General features: G+C 46.6%; 1 protein-coding gene across 1 annotated transcript; it reads right to left on the reverse strand.

Moving 5' to 3' along the window:
- Positions 1-833: 833 nt before the first annotated feature.
- Positions 834-20,567, reverse strand: pde6d (phosphodiesterase 6D, cGMP-specific, rod, delta). Its single transcript, XM_086224285.1, has 5 exons — positions 20,238-20,567; positions 9,847-9,935; positions 8,089-8,214; positions 4,343-4,448; positions 834-3,198 (listed from the first exon to the last, which is right to left on the reverse strand). The coding sequence occupies exons 1-5, from the start codon at positions 20,285-20,287 to the stop codon at positions 3,117-3,119; spliced, it is 453 nt and encodes a 150-aa protein (XP_086080411.1). The 5' UTR covers positions 20,288-20,567; the 3' UTR covers positions 834-3,116.
- Positions 20,568-22,145: the final 1,578 nt, after the last annotated feature.

A 22,145-nucleotide genomic window follows, 5' to 3' on the forward strand; every position in this document is an offset into this window, starting at 1 on the left:
TCCATCATCATCTTCCGCTTATTCCTTACTAGTAAGGGTCGCGGGGGGGGGGGGGGGGGGCGGAGCCTATCCCAGCATCTGCGGACAAGAGGCAGGGTTCACCCTGGACAGGTCATCAGTCCATCACAGGGCCAACACACATAGAGACAGACAACCATTCACACTCACAGTCACACCTACGGTCAATTTAGAGTATCAATCAGCCTCGTCCCCAAATTGATGTCTTTGGACTGTGGGAGGAAGCTGGAGTACCAGAGAGAACCCACACAGGAACAGGGAGAACATGGAGACTCACACAGAAAGACCCCGCGCCAGGACTCGAACCTCGAACAGTGCTAACCACAGCACCACCATGCAGCCAATATAATATAATATAATATAATACAATGTAATATAATGTAATGTAATATAATATAATGTAATATAATATAATACAATGTAATGTAATGTAATATAATATAATATAATGTAATGTAATGTAATATAATATAATATAATATAATGTAATGTAATGTAATATAATATAATATAATATAATGTAATGTAATGTAATATAATGTAATATAATATAATATAATATAATACAATGTAATGTAATGTAATATAATGTAATGTAATATAATGTAATATAATATAATATAATATAATATAATACAATGTAATGTAATGTAATATAATGTAATGTAATGTAATGTAATATAATATAATATAATATAATGTAATGTAATGTAATGTAATGTAATAATATAATGTAATGTAATGTAATGTAATGTAATGTAATATAATGTAATGTAATGTAATGTAATATAATATAATATAATGTAATGTAACCCTTAACTTATTACTCAGTGAAGCACTTTGGTCAACGGCGGTTGTTCTGAAGGTCTTCACAAATGCATGCATGGTTGGATGGGGTGACATCATGCGACGTGGGTCTCTATGATGAAAGCCAGACATGTTTCTAATATTTGGAGACATCTCTAGATGTGATGTTTTTAATCTGTCTTTTTTTCACAATTATGTTGAATTATCCAAAAATATAAAATACAAGTCTCATTAAAGATGGAGGCATGTTTCCACATGCCCGGGTGATGGTTGCAGCGGCGACAAGCACAGAGGTGGAGTGTGTCCTCTCACACTAATGACCTGTCATTCACAGCAGGTCTTTACTATCAGCTCTTGAGATGCTAATCAGTTCCCTAAAATGGAAACGTAGTAGTGGCGTCACCAGCGGAGCACTGGCTCACTGGTGTGACGGAGGTGTAGGTCGCTGGTCATCACTACCTGTACCTAAACGGTAGAACAGGCAAAGGGCCTGGTTCTGGCCTGCCAGACTAACGCGTGCCTGAGTCTGGTCTCCATGGGGGGCCCTGCACCCCTCACCGCTTGGACCCTGAAGAGCAGGTCTTAGCTTAGGGTCGGTGGTCTGAAAGTCTCGTGACTTGACTTTCTGGATTCTCACATCATAACTTTGGCACTTACACTTCTGCTGCTTAGTGACTGAACGCTTTCTGACAAACTTCTGGTAAAAAGTTAAAGTTGCAGGTTGTGGGAGAATCTGAGCTCCCGTCACTGACGCTTTGTCCCCCTGGGAGCAGGTCCTGAAGGGTCAAGCGTGGCCTCAACCGACAGGTGCATTGATGATTACATCAAAGACACCTACACAGGTGCGTGCCTGGCGCACACACACACAAACACGCTCACACAAACGCTCGCACACATACACACACAAACGCTCGCACACATACGCACACAAACACGCTCGCACACAAACACAGACATACACACACAAACACACGCACACACACATACACACAACCGCTCGCACACATACACACACACACGGTCGCACACATACACACACAAACACACACACACAAACACGCTCGCACACAAACACACACAAACACACAACCACACACACAGACACAAACACACCAAATTATTACAACACTGGATGATTTTAATCCACAACTCCAGTCATATTAAAACACAAGTCTATGTTACACAGCTCAGTTAGCAGCTAAGGAAAATAAACAGTTACAAGAATGCAGTGACTTGGATGGGAAGACCAAATCAAGACAGCCAGGACGGAGCGCCACGGAACACCAGCTGTCAACATCTGGGCTAGTTGGGTTGTGACCAGGTGAACTAGTGAACTCAGTGGTGATGTGGTCTCAGTCAGCCTCTGCACCGCAAACACATTGGTGAATGTAATCATTCATTTTGGTGGCTGATTAAAGTCATGCAAACTTGTCGCCATGACAACACCAACCCGGTGGTGGACTGGTCCTCCCCGTCACTACACTGAAAACTGCTCCTCTACTGTCCGTCAGGATGTCTGAAACATTTGATTGGTGGATGATGCGTCCCACGTCAGAAGCTGCCCTCCACGCTGCGTCCTTCAGCCGTCCCCACACTCGGCCTCACAGAGACCACCACTAGAAGTTCCTTACCATCTTGTAAAAGTGAAAATTTAAGTGTACAACTTTCATCTACTTAACTCAACTAAAAGGAGGCTGCCTTGTTTAGCTGTGAAGGAGGACACACGAGGAACGTTTAGGATGAAGACCTCTAGAACCCAGCTGGCTCCTCCCTCCACACTGACAGCAGCTCATGCTTCCATGTTCAGACAAAAAGGAGAGACATCAGATGGTAGAAGGTTACAAGTCTGATGGTCAGTTCCTGAGTAACTGCAGCCTGTGACTGAGAACAAACGGAGTCTAAAAACAAGAAGCACAAATCGTGATTGACAGAGTTTCCTGGCTGAATTGAGATCAGTGTCAAATATATGTACATTTGTGAAACAGTCTGGAGGGGGTGTGGGGGTTAGGGTGGCGGGGCAGAGAGAAATGAGCTTGGAACAGAGGAGACAAGAAGAGTCTTCCCTCCTCCTCTTCCTCCTCCTCCTCCTCCCAAGGTCGAGACATTTTCAGGTCAACACAAAAGAAAAGAACAACCAAATTCAGAGCTCACTTCACTGACTGAGGCTTTCTGACCTGCTGATCCAGGGTCAGTATTGAGCTCTTCACTGCTGCACACTGGAGCTAAACTTGGTAATTTAAGGACCTTGGCAGGACGTCAGCATTTTGGACGGTGGAGTCTGGGGCCAGAAGTCAGACGTAGAAAAGCCGTACTCTGGAGGTGCTGACATGGAGGTCGTCGTCATAGAACTTGGTCTCTATTATCACGTTACCACTGGAACAGGAAGACACATGTTAACTGAGGAGTCATGTGATGTTCCCCTCTACTCCATACTTAAAGGAACATGATGACTGTTTGGGAAACACAGTTACTGTCCGTTGTCCCCAGAGCCAGACAAGAAGATAGAGACCCTCCTCCAGGGAGCTGAGACCCAGGCTAGTTAGCTTAGCACAATGACTGGTAGTGAGAGAGAAGTGTTAGCATAGCTGAACCATCTCTTCAGTTCCTCTCTGTGTATTCTGGTGGAGATAGTTAGTGCAGTAGCAGTCACCGTGCTAGCTGGCAACAACACGTTTGGTTCAGTTGGCTGATGTTTGGAGGTGCTGCGGTAATGAGTGCTGCCAGTCAGGGAGGGAGTTGCGGCTACGGGTCTCACAATTCTACATTCTTCTATGAATCTACGAATGCAGGCAAAGGATTGGATGTTCAGAGCTATGCTAACACTTCCCACCCACTACCATTCATTGAGCTAAGCTAACTAGCCTGGGTCTCAGCTCACTAGAGGAGGGTCTATCAATCACTGTGTTTCCTACAAAGTCTGTGAGTTCCTTTGACTTTTGGTGACACTGCATTCATCGAGATAAAGACATAACCCCATCAGTGACACGAGCAGACTGGTTAAAGAGAAACCAATCGATTAACCAGGTTACTGGACAGTAAAACCACCAATGTTTAGAGCAGCGAAAGAGGATGATGGTCTGACTGTTCATCTTAATCTGTTGAATTTAATTAATGTCTCAGATTAGACTTCAGCTTTTCCGTAAATCACACTGTACACATCTACATTATTCCTGCAGTGATATGCAGAGTGATTTACAGTCAAACACAGAGGAGGAGGATGGAAGTCAGGTGCAATGTGCAAAAGAACTGGACGGCCAGCAGGGGGCGCCTCCACTCGTCTATCAGAAAAAGGAGCCTCACTTAATTTATCTCCTATGATTTCTGCCCTCGCCTGATGGTTCCAGGCCTTTCATAAAGCTTTCATTATACTAACAGCAGTGGATGGAGGCGCCGCTCCAACTCAAACACGGTCAAGATTCAGAACCGGAACCCACACATGACCAGGCGACCTACGTCCACTCATGTCACAGTCTAAGCGTTTCTACACGTGCTGGCAGCCAGAGGAGCAGAGACTCACGTTAAAACATTGGCCGGCATCATCTGGGACTCTGGAGCGGCTTCTATCAGCGACTGCCACGTGTTGGTGGAGTTGGGGATGACAAACCCAAACTCGAAGAACCACTCTGACACCCAGAGACACAGATGAGGGTGTTAGTGCACCAGCATGTCAGACACTGTCCCTCTCCGGTGGGAAGCAGCGACACAAACATGTTGTGCTGCTGTGGATGGAGTGTTGGACCCAGGGGCCCACACACACACACACACACACACACACACACACACACACACACACACACACACACACACACACATACACACACACACACACACACACACACACACACACTGACAACAAAGGGACTGCTGAAGACGAGTCGATCGTGTTCCAGTGGTTCTGCACAGGTGTGCTTGGAGACACCATGGAGGAGAAGACTGTTTTTATCTGAGGGTTTATGAAGCAACTGACTGATGGATCAGAACCAGTCCAACAGTCCCAGGACAGGTGGCTCACGGGACACTCAAGAACAGGAACATACAGTATGTACGAACATATTTCAATTCACAGATAAAGGAAGGAAAAGTTTGAGTTAAAAATATGTGGCTTTAGAATGACAAATAGGTTTGTGTAAATTCAATGGCACAATAGTGGTCTTCTTGATATACTTAGAGCTGAATAAGAGTCAGCAAAATGACGCAGGTGCACATGAGATCCTGCCGAGCACCACTGGGATGGGGTGAGTTTGCAGTCCAACAGGAAGTTAGCATGTCAGGGATGAGGTGAGTTTGCAGTCCAACAGGAAGTTAGCATGTCAGGGATGAGGTGTGTTTGCAGTCCAACAGGAAGTTAGCATGTCAGGGATGAGGTGTGTTTGCAGTCCAACAGGAAGTTAGCATGTCAGGGATGAGGTGAGTTTGCAGTCCAACAGGAAGTTAGCATGTCAGGGATGAGGTGAGTTTGCACTCCAACAGGAAGTGAGCATGTCAGGGATGAGGTGAGTTTGCAGTCCAACAGGAAGTTAGCATGTCAGGGATGAGGTGAGTTTGCAGTCCAACAGGAAGTGAGCATGTCAGGGATGAGGTGAGTTTGCAGTCCAACAGGAAGTTAGCATGTCAGGGATGAGGTGAGTTTGCAGTCCAACAGGAAGTTAGCATGTCAGGGATGAGGTGAGTTTGCAGTCCAACAGGAAGATAGCATGTCAGGGATGAGGTGAGTTTGCAGTCCAACAGGAAGTGAGCATGTCAGGGATGAGGTGTGTTTGCAGTCCAACAGGAAGTTAGCATGTCAGGGATGAGGTGAGTTTGCAGTCCAACAGGAAGTTAGCATGTCAGGGATGAGGTGTGTTTGCAGTCCAACAGGAAGTTAGCATGTCAGGGATGAGGTGTGTTTGCAGTCCAACAGGAAGTTAGCATGTCAGGGATGAGGTGAGTTTGCAGTCCAACAGGAAGTTAGCATGTCAGGGATGAGGTGAGTTTGCAGTCCATCAGGAAGATAGCATGTCAGGGATGAGGTGAGTTTGCAGTCCAACAGGAAGTGAGCATGTCAGGGATGAGGTGTGTTTGTAGTCCAACAGGAAGTTAGCATGTCAGGGATGAGGTGAGTTTGCAGTCCAACAGGAAGTTAGCATGTCAGGGATGAGGTGAGTTTGCAGTCCAACTGGAAGTGAGCATGTCAGGGATGAGGTGAGTTTGCAGTCCATCAGGAAGTTAGCATGTCAGGGATGAGGTGAGTTTGCAGTCCAACAGGAAGTTAGCATGTCAGGGATGAGGTGTGTTTGTTGTCCAACAGGAAGTGACCATGTCAGGGATGAGGTGGGTTTGCAGTCCAACAGGAAGTTAGCATGTCAGGGATGAGGTGAGTTTGCAGTCCAACAGGTAGTTAGCATGTCAGGGATGAGGTGTGTTTGTAGTCCAACAGGAAGTTAGCATGTCAGGGATGAGGTGAGTTTGCAGTCCAACAGGTAGTTAGCATGTCAGGGATGAGGTGTGTTTGTAGTCCAGCAGGAAGTTAGCATGTCAGGGATGAGGTCAGTTTGCAGTCCAACAGGAAGTTAGCATGTCAGGGATGAAGTGTGTTTGTTGTCCAACAGGAAGTGACCATGTCAGGGATGAGGTGGGTTTGCAGTCCAACAGGAAGTTAGCATGTCAGGGATGAGGTGTGTTTGTAGTCCAACAGGAAGTTAGCATGTCAGGGATGAGGTGAGTTTGCAGTCCAACAGGTAGTTAGCATGTCAGGGATGAGGTGTGTTTGTAGTCCAGCAGGAAGTTAGCATGTCAGGGATGAGGTCAGTTTGCAGTCCAACAGGAAGTTAGCATGTCAGGGATGAGGTGAGTTTGCACTCCAACAGGAAGTGAGCATGTCAGGGATGAGGTGAGTTTGCAGTCCAACAGGAAGTTAGCATGTCAGGGATGAGGTGAGTTTGCAGTCCAACAGGAAGTGAGCATGTCAGGGATGAGGTGAGTTTGCAGTCCAACAGGAAGTTAGCATGTCAGGGATGAGGTGAGTTTGCAGTCCAACAGGAAGTTAGCATGTCAGGGATGAGGTGAGTTTGCAGTCCAACAGGAAGATAGCATGTCAGGGATGAGGTGAGTTTGCAGTCCAACAGGAAGTGAGCATGTCAGGGATGAGGTGGGTTTGCAGTCCAACAGGAAGTTAGCATGTCAGGGATGAGGTGAGTTTGCAGTCCATCAGGAAGTTAGCATGTCAGGGATGAGGTGAGTTTGCAGTCCAACAGGAAGTTAGCATGTCAGGGATGAGGTGTGTTTGTTGTCCAACAGGAAGTGACCATGTCAGGGATGAGGTGGGTTTGCAGTCCAACAGGAAGTTAGCATGTCAGGGATGAGGTGAGTTTGCAGTCCAACAGGTAGTTAGCATGTCAGGGATGAGGTGTGTTTGTAGTCCAACAGGAAGTTAGCATGTCAGGGATGAGGTGAGTTTGCAGTCCAACAGGTAGTTAGCATGTCAGGGATGAGGTGTGTTTGTAGTCCAGCAGGAAGTTAGCATGTCAGGGATGAGGTCAGTTTGCAGTCCAACAGGAAGTTAGCATGTCAGGGATGAAGTGTGTTTGTTGTCCAACAGGAAGTGACCATGTCAGGGATGAGGTGGGTTTGCAGTCCAACAGGAAGTTAGCATGTCAGGGATGAGGTGTGTTTGTAGTCCAACAGGAAGTTAGCATGTCAGGGATGAGGTGAGTTTGCAGTCCAACAGGTAGTTAGCATGTCAGGGATGAGGTGTGTTTGTAGTCCAGCAGGAAGTTAGCATGTCAGGGATGAGGTCAGTTTGCAGTCCAACAGGAAGTTAGCATGTCAAGGATGAGGTGTGTTTGTCGTCCAACAGGAAGTTAGCATGTCAGGGATGAGGTCAGTTTGCAGTCCAACAGGTAGTTAGCATGTCAGGGATGAGGTGTGTTTGTAGTCCAGCAGGAAGTTAGCATGTCAGGGATGAGGTGGGTTTGCAGTCCAACAGGAAGTTAGCATGTCAGGGATGAGGTGTGTTTGTAGTCCAACAGGAAGTTAGCATGTCAGGGATGAGGTCAGTTTGCAGTCCAACAGGAAGTTAGCATGTCAAGGATGAGGTGTGTTTGTCGTCCAACAGGAAGTTACCATGTCAGGGATGAGGTGAGTTTGTTGTCTCAGTCTAATATATACAAACAGAAAACCACACTACATATACACAGTAAATATTCACAGTATAGTCACGTTTTCCTCCCAAAGACATGCGTGTATCTAAGTGTGTAGTGTCCGCGAGCTCGTGGTTGCATTTACCTTCTAGACACTGTCCTTTGAAGAAAACCTTCTGCTCCAGCCTGAACTTTTCCAGTTTCTCTGAGGAGGAAAAGTTCAGCTCTCTGGAAACTGCTTTACACTTCAGGATCTTCTTGGGGACGCGAGCTGGAAAGACAGCAAGAAACGAGAGGTAACGGCTGACAGTCGACAAGCCCCAGGACCGGCGGTGACCAGGGTTCTTTAGCTCAGTGGGTTTTAAATTGAGGGCCATGGATCCCCCAAGCAATTGGAGCAATCAATTTTTCATCATTATGGTAAATTATCTAATTATTCTTTCTATCATCAGTATGAAATATCATTTATAATGGAGTGTCATATCCAAATGTTATTTTCCATTCTCCTCAGCTGGCGCTCACCCGTCCAGGGAGGAGACCACTCTTAGAACGACCAGAGTGCCATCAGCTCATTACTGATTATAACTTATTACTACTGTTAATGTGACCTGCATTACAAGACTGGTGTCAAGACTCAGAGACATCAGGGCTCAATTCAAGTTTTTGTGCAAAAACTTGATATAATTTCTTTTGACAGTAATTTTTGAGTGGTTGCTGAAAACCCTCCTGGACCGAACAGTTTTGTAGGCTCTGACATCATCGATGTTCACGCTGAACAAATGTCGGATAACAACGTGTGACCTTGTTCTTGCTGGCCCTCCTCAAAAGACACTTTCCACCGGGCCTGGCAGAGCCTGCTTCATAGGACTCCATCACAGAGAGCTGCTCCTGGTCCTGGTCCTGACCCGCCAAGGGAACCCAGGCCACGTTACTGATGGAAGACCAACCAGAGCAATGGAAGCGAAGGGGCGAGTGCAACGCTCCATGAGTGAATTAACAGTGACAGGCAGAAGGCAGAGGATAAAAATAGAGGCTGAAACTATTGTAGCCCCAATGACTCACATCTTAAAAGTAGAACTCTCGGATTTTGCCTGCTGCAGGTTACGACTGCCCCCTCAGTTTTAGCTCCAAAATCAGGAGGAGGGGGAATGAGCGATGCTACATCAATGACCTCATTCAGAGCCGTCGCGACACTCAGGGGGCGAGTGTTCCTGAACACACCACATCCTTTAATATCCTCACACAAATGTAAAGCTGAGACATTCTGGGGATTCAGGCTCCTGCCATTATAGAAATGGGTTTCTAACAAAAGATGTTGAAGCATTTTGAAAAAGTAGAGAGTTCTGGCAGGTTTGACTTTAGACCATTCTCAGAGCAGTTTTGGAAAAATGACTGTTTCACAGCCACACGGCAAAAAGGTATGAAGAAGAATTGGTCTTGATTTGTTTTCCTGCTGTATCAGCACATTGCAGCGCGGATATTTCCCTCCATCATTCCACACAGAGAAGTTGGAGCAGCACAGAACTGTCACACAGAAGCTTCTGCAGTGGATGAAGAATGTGGTGTTCAGATGACGGACCGAGGTCTAACCAGGGGCCAGCAGGACAAAGAGGAGGAAGTCCTGGTGTAGCAGTCCTGGTTGGTGAGCGCTCACAGAGAACTGATGTGGCCTCACTGTTCCTGGACAGCCCGGTGTTTGGTTGGTTTACACTCAGTGATAGGACACCTACATCATGGCGGTGGCTGATGGCATCCATCTTTTTCCTTTCTAGATGATGGGACTTATATCTAAGCTCTGTGGGGGCTCAGGTGGTCGCCCCCAGGGTCTGCAGATCCCAGCGAGCCAGACTAGAAACAGACTGTGTGTGCTACGTCTGGCTGAGTGTGCAGTGAGCCGACGCACCTTCGTGTTCTACTCCTGGTACCGAGAGGTCCTCAGTCCCCTGCCACAACACTTTCCCCGTCTCTGCATCTCGAAGATTCATCCAGTTTCTGTCAGGAAACGGTTAAGTCACAAGAACCAAAGACAAGAATGTTCAAAGGGAAGTGAACCAAATATCGTGACCACTGGTGAGACCCCGTGCTGCCACGGCTGCAGCAGCTTGGCATTTCGAGTTCGTGATTCCAACAAACTCGCTTGTGACGCGTCACCGTGACGGAGCGGCTGAGTCACCGGCGGTTCACCTACAGCACTGATTCCCAACCTGTGGGCCGCGGGCCCACCAAATCATTTCCAAAGTAGTATGACTCTTGTGGGGGGTGAAAATGTAATCATAGAAAAATAAAAATATACAGAATTATGTTTAAACGATAAAACTCAGGATACTAAAATGTTTCAATATTATGTTTATTATTTTGTTTTGTTTTTCCGTCACGTATTAGACATGTGACAAGCAGAGAGGAGTGTTTGTTGCTATCAGCTGGGCCTCTTTCCAGCGGTAATTTGATGCTGATGGCTGAAACTAGAGTGTAAAGAAGGTAAAGTGTAAAGGTAAAGCTGCAAGCAGCGTTGAACGGGCCTTCGGACCCCTGTGCGTAAACAGCTTCTGTCCCAGACAGGTAGAGGTTTTCAGACCTGGGCTGACAGCTGTGACTTCGCCCCCCCCTCCTTTGCCCTGTCAGTTTGGGGACTTCAGAGCACTCTTCTAATGAAATATCCTCATAATCCCATGATTTTGGCCAAAACTTACATTAGAATTCACATTGTGGAGCACATTTTGGCACTTTGGGGGTTAATTTTTACATTTTATCAAATCTTTCACCAGACCTGATGTGCGTGTCAAATTTGGTGAGTTTTTGAGCAGGTTTAGGGGGTCAAATTGAGCTCTTAAGTGGTGGAATAAGAAAGAAAGAAAGAAGGAAAGAAATGGAGGAGATACAACAGGGTCTCCGCCCCCTCCGGGGCTCAGGCGCTAATCAAGAGGAGAGGGAGACAAGACACTGATGGTGAATCTACAAGAGCTGTGATTATGTGCCGAACTGTTGCTCATTTCAAGATACTGTTAGTGGCTGGAGCCTCCATGTTTGTCCTGGATTCAGTTCAGTCCTTTATGTTCTTCAATAAAAAAGTGCTCTGAGAACGCATCACAAGGCCTCTGTATTTCTGGGGTCGGAGACTTCAATGCGGGCCCAGAGTTGGAAAAGGATGGGAACCACAGGTCTGTCTCATCTAAATGTGAACATCTATGTTACAAGTCATAAAGCTTGTAAATCCTGTGTTGATGATTCCGTTGATGAAGATGACATGGGGTCAATCGTGTGTGTGTGTGTGTGCAAGCTTTGTACATCTCCGTTGGCCCACTGTGACCCAACAAATACGTCTCAAGGTGCCTCCTTGCACTAAATCCCCTGCACTGTGCAGCTCACTGAAACTCACTCATGACTGATCATAGATTTTTTTACCTCACAAGAAAAAATATATGAAAGTATAATTATAGTTTTACATAATAATAATTTATATTTAATTAGGTCTGTCACTGTTATTTGTTTCATTATAGTGTCAAAGTATATCATACTAATAACAGCATATTTTTGTTATGTCATGATCATTTGTTCAATTTCTCTTTTTCTAAACCTGACAGGCTAAAATGAAGTCCTGATGGCTCAAATTTGGCTGGCGAGCTCCAGTCTGTGCAGCCCGGGGCTCCTGAGCAGATCCAGATTCAGAAAAGTTTATTTATCCCTGTTGGGGGGCAATTCAGTCAAATGTGGAGAAAGACATACTTCCAGAAAACCTAAGCTGGACACACTTGAAAGGACTAAATGTAGAGCTGGCAGGAGAGGGCGTGGCGGAGGATCGATCGGCTCAACCAGCACTGATCAGACAGGAGGCAGGTGGGCTCTGGCTTGATGGAGCTCTGTGGTTCACACACTCATATCTGCTTCACGCAGAGAAGAGGATGATGCTGGCTGCTAGCTGTCGCAGCAGTCTGTCACCTGGTCAGCTGTTCCTGACCTCCACAATCACAACTACCACAATACAACTGTCAATCACAGACGTACACTTGCCTCGTCACACTCATTCTACAGAACACACCTCACAGTGTGTTTACAACAAGATCAGTGCAGAACATCAACACACACACCAGACCAGACACCAGCGTCAGGCTAAAGGACGAGCCAGGCCAGACATCATGTGGGACAGCCTACACATGTGATCTGGTTCAGGATTCGTTAGATCTGATTACAGACACACGTGATCAGTCATATGTGACACAGTGACAGTAAATAGTTGAGTGTCAGGGGGATCAAACCACATAATCATGATCCCACATTGAAAATAAAGAAGGATGTAAGCAGGTGTAATGGGGTGCCAGGAGGGGTGGGATACGGGCTCATTACTGCCACCTACGTCTGAGGAGCCGAGCACGTCAATCAGAACCTGCAGAGATGAAACAGCTGACAGCTGAGGGAGAGATCAGCTGACGGTTGAGGGAGAGATCAGCTGAGGTTGAGAGGGAGATCAGCTGACGGTTGAGGGAGAGATCAGCTGATGGTTGAGAGGGAGATCAGCTGATAGCTGAGGGAGAGATCAGCTGCCGGTTGAGAGGGAGATCAGCTGCCGGTTGAGAGGGAGATCAGCTGCCGGTTGAGAAAGAGGTCAACTGACGGTTGAGGGAGAGATCAGCTGACGGTTGAGAAAGAGGTCAAGCTGACGGTTGAGAAAGAGGTCAGCTGACGGTTGAGGGAGAGATCAGCTGACCGTTGGGGAAGAGATCAGCTGATGGTTGAGAGGGAGAGATCAGCTGATGGTTGAGAGGGATCAGCTGATGGTTGAGAGAGCAAGATCAGCTGACGGTTGAGAGAGAGATCAGCTGACGGTTGAGAGAGGGATCAGCTGATGGTTGAGAGAGAGATCAGCTGAGGGTTGAGAGGAAATGGCTCAGCTGGCACCTGTCATGTTTATCTGTTGGAGATTAAAAGCAGAAGAGAGAGAAATCACAATGACGTTTGTTCCTCACTAATCAAACCCCCAAAGAAGAGTGTTGCAGCTGTAGTTTTATCTCCTCTACGAGTTTTTTACACTGTCACACATTGTACTACGCCGCCCTTCACGTGCTCTGTGGTGGTTTTTCCTCTTCAACAAAGGACATCAGCTGATGAATCTCCTTCAGTGAGGCCCAACACATTCACTTTTACACTCGTGATCAGATCTCAGGACACACGGGTGTCATTGCTGACCACTCGTTTACTTGCTCACTCACAAACTTCTGCAGCCCTGGCCTGATCAGCACTTCCATCAACACATATATTGGAACATCTTCCTAACATAAATGATTCATCAAGATGTCATCAAAACCCAAAACCTGAACAAGAATAACACTTGTGATGCACAATAAGTGGCCAACTACTCCTTTGGACGAGTTGGCCACTTACAGCTCCAAGGCAGGCAGATCTTGAGGAGCTGTTTGTTGACCGCATCTGTTCAAAGAGTGGTTCTTCTTTCGTTCAGCTTTTCCTTGTACGAGGAGCCTCCTCTGCTCAGAGGAGTGCCGTCTTTACATTCTAGAGAAAGATGGGACTAAATGGTACATTTACAGAAGAACTGAACTGTCAGATTTGGCCAAATCAGTTTTCTTTAGGGTCTGGAGTTGGAGAGCAAATGAGGGAGTTCATCTGGGGTTCTTTTTGTGAATGACCCTGCGACTTCTGCAATGAAATAAAAGTTCTGGAACTGCAGTGATTCGCTCTGTCAAGTGTGTAGCTTTCTGACTATGCGGCCCCCGATGATCGCTGACTAGCCCTGCTGTACGTCGGTGGGTGCACCGACTGCTCAGGAGATCAGGTGCTGGTATACCTGCTTGCTGCCAGCATGTACTTGTAAACAACATCAGGTATATGGCTTTGTGTACACACCTGCAGGATGGTGCGTGACGCCTGCGTCTTTGGTGGGGATCACAGGCTGCGAGCTTGACTTCCAGCCAGCAGATCTACCAGCACATTTCTCCCATGTATGTAAAGAAAAGGCCAATATCTGCTCTTCCTGTTGATGCGCCGTATCATCCGATACATCTTAGTGAATCCATTCACACCTGAAAACCTGATGAACCTACATATACAAGTACATGGTCTGCTTCAGCCAGAGTGGAAACACTCAGATTTCCATTCTCTCCTTCTTGACCTTTGAGAGTCAACAAGAAGAATGAGGGTGTTTGCGACCCCTAAACCTGTTGATATAAAGCCTTCGACATTGAGCCAGTCAGCGAGAGCAGCCGCCCACACCCAGCACCCTGTCACACTCAGACACTACTTAGTGTCACACACACACTCCTCACCACACACCATCTGTGAGGCCTTTCATCTGCTGGCCCAACACACACTTGTAGGAAGGAAAGAGCCTTTTTTCATTCAGAAACACACACATCACAAACAAAGGGGAAACCGATATATTCAAGACCAACATCAGCCAGGACCAACACGAAAGCATGTGTGCTGCGTTTTTATTTTCATTTCACATTACAGAGCAGAGAAACCCTCATCCTGAGCTACAATGAATAAATAACTAGAGGACACTCCCGTCGTGGAACCTGGACTCTTCTCTGTATTTCCTCGGAGAGGGCAGGGCTCACGCCGACTGAACGTCCAGCTGTGAGTTGGACAGTTTGATTTCTGACATCTACACCTCGTATCTGCAGGCACCAGAACAAGCCTATCCTTCCCTGCATCCCCAAATATGTGACTGCTGTGTTGAACGAGTGAGCGCTGGCAGCAGACCTCCACCATCCCCCACCTTTTCATCTGGCTCTCTGGTCAAGTGTGCTGACTTGAACGGATTTTCTAATCCTCTCAAGCCTGACTCCATCCATCTCCTTCATCACACTCATCCTCCTCCACAGTAATCCAAGACACATGGCAAAGTTTCTCATTGGTGCACTTTAACCACGTCTCGCTAATCTCTGGCTGTCATTGGCTACATGCACATCCACACTAGCAGTCCACAACATTCTAAATACATCAGTGTCCACACACAAGAAATGCTTCTCTAGCATGGAGGCACATGAGGAGAAATCACGTTTGAGCGTCTCAGTGTGTAATATTTTAGATGAACAGGAGAGAAACGACGCCAGTTATGACCTCAGTCTTTCTGAGGAGCCTCACGAGTCTGAATGTGTGCACCTGCATGTTTAAAGGATAATTAGAGGAATATTCATTTGTGCTCGCCATGCAAACAGCGTCATCAGAATACTGTCATTTACTTTTGTTGTGAATCATTTCCCCCTTTTGGGTCAAAAAAGAAAGGAAGAGGAAAAACATAACTCGTCTGTTGTCATTCAGCCCTTCATCACAAACAATTCAGTCATATAAATATATAAAAGAACCTATCACTGACTACATAACCTTCTTCAAAAAAAGTTTGTTTTTGACAGATTTTACATCTTCAGAAGCCCGTTTAGCCTGCGACACGAGACAGAGACGAACAGGACTGTACACACGCACCCAGCACTCCATTAGTGAGGTACAAAAGAGAAACATCGGCCGACACCGATGGAGGAGTTAGAACTGGAATAATGGTGGACGATCAGAGTGCACGTAAATGTAGCGGAGACGCCGGCGAGCAAGTTCAGATTTACAAGAAGTCATCATCAACCTCACATCAGATGATTGATGGAGTGTTGCTTTTCCTACACTACGCAAATCTCACCTCCCTCCATCTCAGCTCCCCAGGGCCCCTGTAGGCTCTGAGAGCAAAAACCAAACACACACACACACACACACACACACACACACACACACGCACACACACACACACACACACACACAGACAAATGTGTGTGCACGCAGTTAATGAGCCCCCAGTGTAAAGCTGCTACCATTCTTTAGTTTGCATTTATTTTTAAAGACAGGTTAATGGCTCCAAGTATTGTCTGCTTTTTAAAACACACACACACACACACACACACACACACATACACACACACACACACACAGCTATCATGGAGTTCAGAGGTAGAGCAGACATGGTTTCACACACAGCAGCATATTTCAGTCAGGAAATGTACACCTATTCTGTGAACCAGCAACAGGTAACCATTCATCTCTTAACTCACCCTGACCTCTGGACCTGACCACTGCATCATCATATCTCCACTGTCTGAGATAGGCTCCACCCCCACCACCCTTAACAGGAGAAGAGGGAGAAGATGGAGGGAGGGAGTGAGGGATGATGATGGATGGATGGATGATGATGATGGATGATGATGATGATGATGGATGATGATGATGATGGATGGATGGATGATGGATGGATGGATGATGATGGATGGATGATGATGATGATGGATGGATGGATGATGGATGGATGGATGATGATGGATGGATGATGATGGATGAATGGATGATGATGGATGGAGATGATGAATGGACGATGATGGATGGAGATGATGAATGGATGGATGACGATGATGATGATGGATGGAGATGATGAATGGATGGAAATGATGAATGGATGGATGATGGATGGATAGATGATGATGATGATGGATGATGATGGATGATGGACGGATGGATGATGATGATGATGGATGGAGATGATGAATGGATGGATGATGATGATGATGGATGGAGATGATGAATGGATGGATGATGATGATGATGATGATGATGATGGATGGAGATGATGATGGATGGATGATGATGGATGGATAGATGATAATGATGATGGATGGATGGATGATGGACGGATGGATGATGATGATGATGGATGGATGATGGACGGATGGATGATGATGATGGATGATGATGAAGGATGGATGATGATGGATGATGATGATGATGGATGGAGATGATGATGATGGATGATGATGGATGGATGGATGATGGATGGATGGATGATGATGACGGATGGATGGATGATGATGATGGATGGATGATGATGGATGGACGATGACGGATGGATGGATGATGATGGATGGATGGATGGATGGATGATGATAGATGGATGGATGATGATGGATGGATGATGGATGATGATGGATGAATGATGGATGGATGATGATGATGGATGGATGATGGATGGTGATGATGGATGGATGATGGTTGATGATGGATGATGATGATGGATGGATGATGATGATGGATGAATGATGGATGATGATGATGATGGATGGATGATGATGGATGGATGATGGATGGATGATGGATGGATGGATGATGATGATGGATGGATGATGATGGATGAATGATGATGATGATGGATGGATGATGATGGATGAATGATGATTATGATGATGGATGGATGGATGATGGATGATGATGATGGATGATGATGATGGATGGATGATGATGGATGAATGATGATTATGATGATGGATGGATGGATGATGGATGATGATGATGGATGATGATGATGGATGATGATGATGATGGATGATAATGATGAATGATGATGATGGATGATAATGATGAATGATGATGATGGATGATAATGATGAATGATGATGATGGATGATGATGATGGATGGATGGATGATGATGATGATGATGGATGATGATGGATGATGATGATGGATGGATGGATGATGATGGATGATGATGATGATGGATGATGATGATGAAGATGGATGATGATGATGGATGATGATGGTATCATGTCATATACCTGATAGACTACAGAGGGGCTTAAGCAGTATTCTTAATTACAACTAATATCAGGAGAAGTTCTTCATCGACTCAGGGAGCTGCTAACAGCTGCAGTCACTCCCCCTGCTGCCTCCCCAGCGCCACAGCCTCAGTTGGTCCCTGTAGCAGTTTTTTAAACTAGAAACAACTTCAGGTTAAACTAAGACTTCAACCACATGTTAGACACATAAGCAGCCTTGTGATTGGTTGAAACCTGGATGAAAACATACTGGAGTCTGTGGAAGCTTCTCGGCTGCAGCGCCTGATCCAGTTGCTGTGGATGGGTGACGCTCTCCATTTGCTCTAAACTATAAAGCCAGACTTCATCTTCCTCTGCTCCTCATCATCGGCCCTCCAACCACAGACGGTCGTGATGTCACTCTAAAAATGATGTGCAGTTTAATTAGGTTGTCTGGGCAGAAGGCAGCAAATCCCTGCTCCACTAAATCATGGCTTTAGGTATTACCACACATCCGACAGCAGCCTGGTCCCACTGCGGGACATTTATGACACACAACAGGTTGCATACATGGCTGGACGAGATCAGCGCCAGCTTCTGCTGCTTGTTCTAGAGGCCATTGCAAGACGAACACCAGGGACCCCCTCAGCAATCAGCCAACCCCCACCACATACACGCCAGTTTATAACCTGGTTTTGACCAATGCTGCGGTGAACCACCACCCCGTTGGAGCATCATCATCTGGATCAGCCCCCTGCTTCCTCTTCAGCACCTGCAGCCAACTGAAGCGCTGCTGGTCCTAGGGCGTTTGAAGAGCCCTCAAGACAATATCCTGACGACCATGTTGCCCCAAAGATGGATGCCATTTTACCATCACCATATTATTACCACAACACATACCATGAAGTACCACAATGCAGTTTTAAACCCCTACGTCCCTCCTGTACTTCAAATCAGACACGGTCAGGTGTTCACACGGCTCACACACTGACAAACAAACACTTGTTAAGGTCTGTGGTGTTTTATCATGGACAGATGAAGCGTAGTTCACCAGACCCTCAAGTATCATGTGGACTGTTCCAGACCTGCTGTCCAAGGTGCTGAACCTGAGACCTCCAACCACTGAGGATCAAGCTGTCAGCAACCGGTCACCATCTACAACGCCGTTCTTTGTTTCTTCACTGGGTTTTCACAGTCAACACATCGGGTCTTCTCTTCTCTCTGAAGTTCTCTGGACAAATCTGAGAATCCCATCTGACGTGTCACCTAGATCAGAATCCAGATCAAATCTAGAAATCAGTCACTTAGATCCTGTGCCTCCAGGATGTGTGCCTGCCACAGGGACCTTGACCTTTGACTACGAAAGCACCTCAACTGTTGCTGCTGCTGAAAACTGAGCGCGTTGGCGCTAAGACATCTTTCTGTCATTTCAACAAATGCAGAACAGTTGGTTGCAAGGCTTACGAATGAAAATTGAGAAAATTCTGAGTGCAGTGACACTAACACCTCCACTCACTCACTGATTCATTCTGGCCCATGGAGGAGTTACAACGTCCCCAGCTGACCTGAGACAGAAGAACACAACATCACCCTTAACGTCTGATCACATCAACATACCTGAGCGAGACGGCAATACACACCGGCACGCCACCTCTCCACACATGTGTATTTAGACATGTGAGACAGACAGTGGCACAATGACACCACATAACCACTCTAAAGTCATGTCACTCAACAAACTGAACACCCTGCTCGCTGCTACCTTAAGAACAAAATGTGATAAAAGCATGTAGTGTGTGTGTGTGTGTGTGTTCACTTCTGTAGAAAGTAATTTAAATGCTTTAAAATCCCTGCAGTAATTGAATACACAGCTCTAATTCATTTACGTTCCTAACAGAGGTAGAAAGTAACTTTATCCAAATTCTGTGTAAAGTACAACAATTCAGGTATGTGTACTTTGACTATTTGCATTTAAGGGGCTTTGAACTTTTACTCCACTACAAATATCTGAACCTGGGTAGTTACTGGTTACTCTGAAAGTTTTTTTTTTTAGAGAAAACTGGATGAAGCTGACGTACTTCTATACTTGAATACTAGCAACCTGCAGGGCCGGTCAGAGCAGCCCAACCCAGCACAGCATGACCTTTCGAGGTCAGGGGTTCAAGGTGGAATTGGAAACAAATTCAGTAACTCATACTGCTCAACATCTACTTAAGTAGAACTGTGAACGAGGACTTTTCCCAGAGTGGCCTTTTATCTGAGTATTTCAATGTTGACTCAAGCAATGGAACTGAGTCATTCTGCCCCAGCTGACTCTTACTATCAGCCCCAGAGCCGGCTGGCGAACAGTGAGTACAGGTGGGGCAGCAGTAACCGACGCTGGACATCAAGTCCCCACCTGCAGGTGCCACGGTCCCGACGGATGATCAGCTAGCCGAGCCAGTTAGCCTCAGTCAAGGTTTAGCTAGCAGCCCGCCCTCATTCAAACGTGCATTGCTCGGAAACGACCCCGAGATTGCGGTACTTTTCAAGCAAATACAGACAATCGCCATCAGCAGCGGGGTCAAAGCGAGCCCTTAGCCCCAGCAGCTAGCCCCTCTCACCGGACCGCCAGACGTGACTGCTGCTAATGTTAGCTAACGCTACGGGGACCTAACGGGGCACCCCGGCACATTCATCCCACTCACAGGTCGTCTTCACTCCACCTCAAAGGATACAGTTTGAAGCCCTTCAGAATTTCCTTGGCCCTGTCTTCGTCTGAAGACATTTCAGGAGTCGTCCGAGTTCGTCCCTTTGAGAAACCTGATTTGCTAATGTTGCTGTGTGTTAGCTTCGCGCTTTAGCCAACTGCACCGCTTGCTACTGTTCGCTTATAAGCAGCATAAAGTATGAGTAGCGTTACTTAACTCCGTATTGTTGAACTGCAGGTTAAAGCTGATCCGATAATGCAATCAGCTAAATATACCCAGCTAGCTAGCAGACAGCTAGCCTAGCCAGTCAGAGGAGCGGGGAGCCTGTAGACAGCCAAACACAGGTGGAGCAGAGAGGCGTGGGCGGGACTCCAGTGGCTAGAGACGCGTCACCAGGGGCAACGCCACACACACACACACACACGGCATAGTCAGGCACAAGCAAGTACACACGCAAGATTTCCGACAACAAACCAGCGCGGCGATGAAGCGCAGGAGAACGTCTGCATTCGTTCCTACCGGGGAACCGACAGCGCTCCCGTCACCACGAGCTCCTCGAAGAGCCGCTTTACACGTGAGAGATAAACTGAGAAATCAATGCGACCCTAATAAACATGGATTAAATTATAATGGATAAAGTAGTGTTCAGGACAGAGGTTTTCTCAGTCACTCATACCTGGGCCATCCATCATCCACCCATTTTCTGTACAATGGGGGGGGGGGGGGTGGAGCCTATCCCAGCTGACATTGGGTGAGAGGCAGGTTCACCCTGGATGGGTCACCAGTCCATCACAAGGCCAGCAGGAGCACTTAGGGGTTCAGTATCTTGTTCAAGGATACTGTCAAGGGGGAAGTGGGGATCGAACCAGCGACCCTTCCGTTGCTAGACAGCCTCTCTACCTCTGAGCCAAGCTGGCCCAGCCATTGATACTCTGGTATGTTGGCAGGTATCGTCCTGGACTTTTCCAAAATTTTCTGTATCCTTTTATTTTTTAAAAACTTGTCCTGGCAGGCAGATGCCCGTTTTTGAATTCCCTGACTTTCCCAGGTTTTCCATGATCTTCCTGTATCAGGTAAGGATTTCTCCAGGAGTACATGAACATGAGAGATGACATGCCGATCCGAGTTCTTCAAAAATCCTCTCCATCGCCGTTTCATCAAAGCCCTGAAACGAGTGAATCAAACCTCCCAGTAAAAAAGATAAAGGAGAAAAATATAAACGCAAATCCCACACCTGTGGATGCAGATCCCACCTGGGTAGCCAACAGGTCCAGTAGGACTAGAAGTAGCAGGAGAGTCGTACAAGCGCACTCCTGCTGACAGGAACAGGCTGGACCTCCATGATCCAGGACCCATGTCACTGTCACTTCAGTAAATCTTCTTCCTAATATTTCACGAGTGAATAAATCAAACATGGCAACATAGAACTGCTCCCCAGCCCCCAGCACCGCACCCTTGAGAAGAAAGAACTGCAGCAGGTCATCAAGACTGCCCAGTGGATCACGGGTTCCTGCTGGCATGCCTGGAAGAGATTCACTCCAACAGGCCACAAAGACCCAGTACAACCCTGCCCCCCCAGGACACACCCTCATCTGCAGCCTCAGAATCATGAGAGCCGCACCAACGGGCTCAAGAACAGCTTCTTCCCCATGGCTGTGAAGACTGCTGCGGGGCTCATGCCCCCCCCCCCCCCCCCCAACACACTCACAAATACACTACCACCTCCCAGCCAGCGGGCGCCTGCACAGCTGGCTGTTTACAGTATAAACGATATTTATGTCATATTTATGAATCTACATAAACATTTTTAACTGCCCTTTACTTTACTACTTTTCCTCTTCATTAAATGTCTCAGACGCTGCCAAACCAAATTCTGTTGCATTCCTGGACAGTGACAATGAAACTTCTTCAAAGACGTGACTGCAGACACACCGT

This window comes from Aulostomus chinensis, chromosome 14 (assembly GCF_037954235.1).
Source record: "Aulostomus chinensis isolate RoL2024-O1b breed Wild chromosome 14, RoL_Achi_v1.0, whole genome shotgun sequence".
Classification (NCBI taxonomy): Eukaryota; Metazoa; Chordata; class Actinopteri; order Syngnathiformes; family Aulostomidae; genus Aulostomus; species Aulostomus chinensis.

Bases quoted from the DNA above. Each gene is read 5' to 3' on its own strand.
- pde6d (XM_086224285.1), bottom strand. From the start codon at position 20,287: ATGTCTTCAGACGAAGACAGGGCCAAGGAAATTCTGAAGGGCTTCAAA. The intron at 8,215-9,846 runs GTGCGTCGGCTC...CTGTCTTTCCAG, and splicing joins ACCAGGAGTAGAACACGAAG to CTCGCGTCCCCAAGAAGATC. The intron at 3,199-4,342 runs GTGAGTCTCTGC...TTCCTGTTCCAG, and splicing joins ATGCCGGCCAATGTTTTAAC to TGGTAACGTGATAATAGAGA.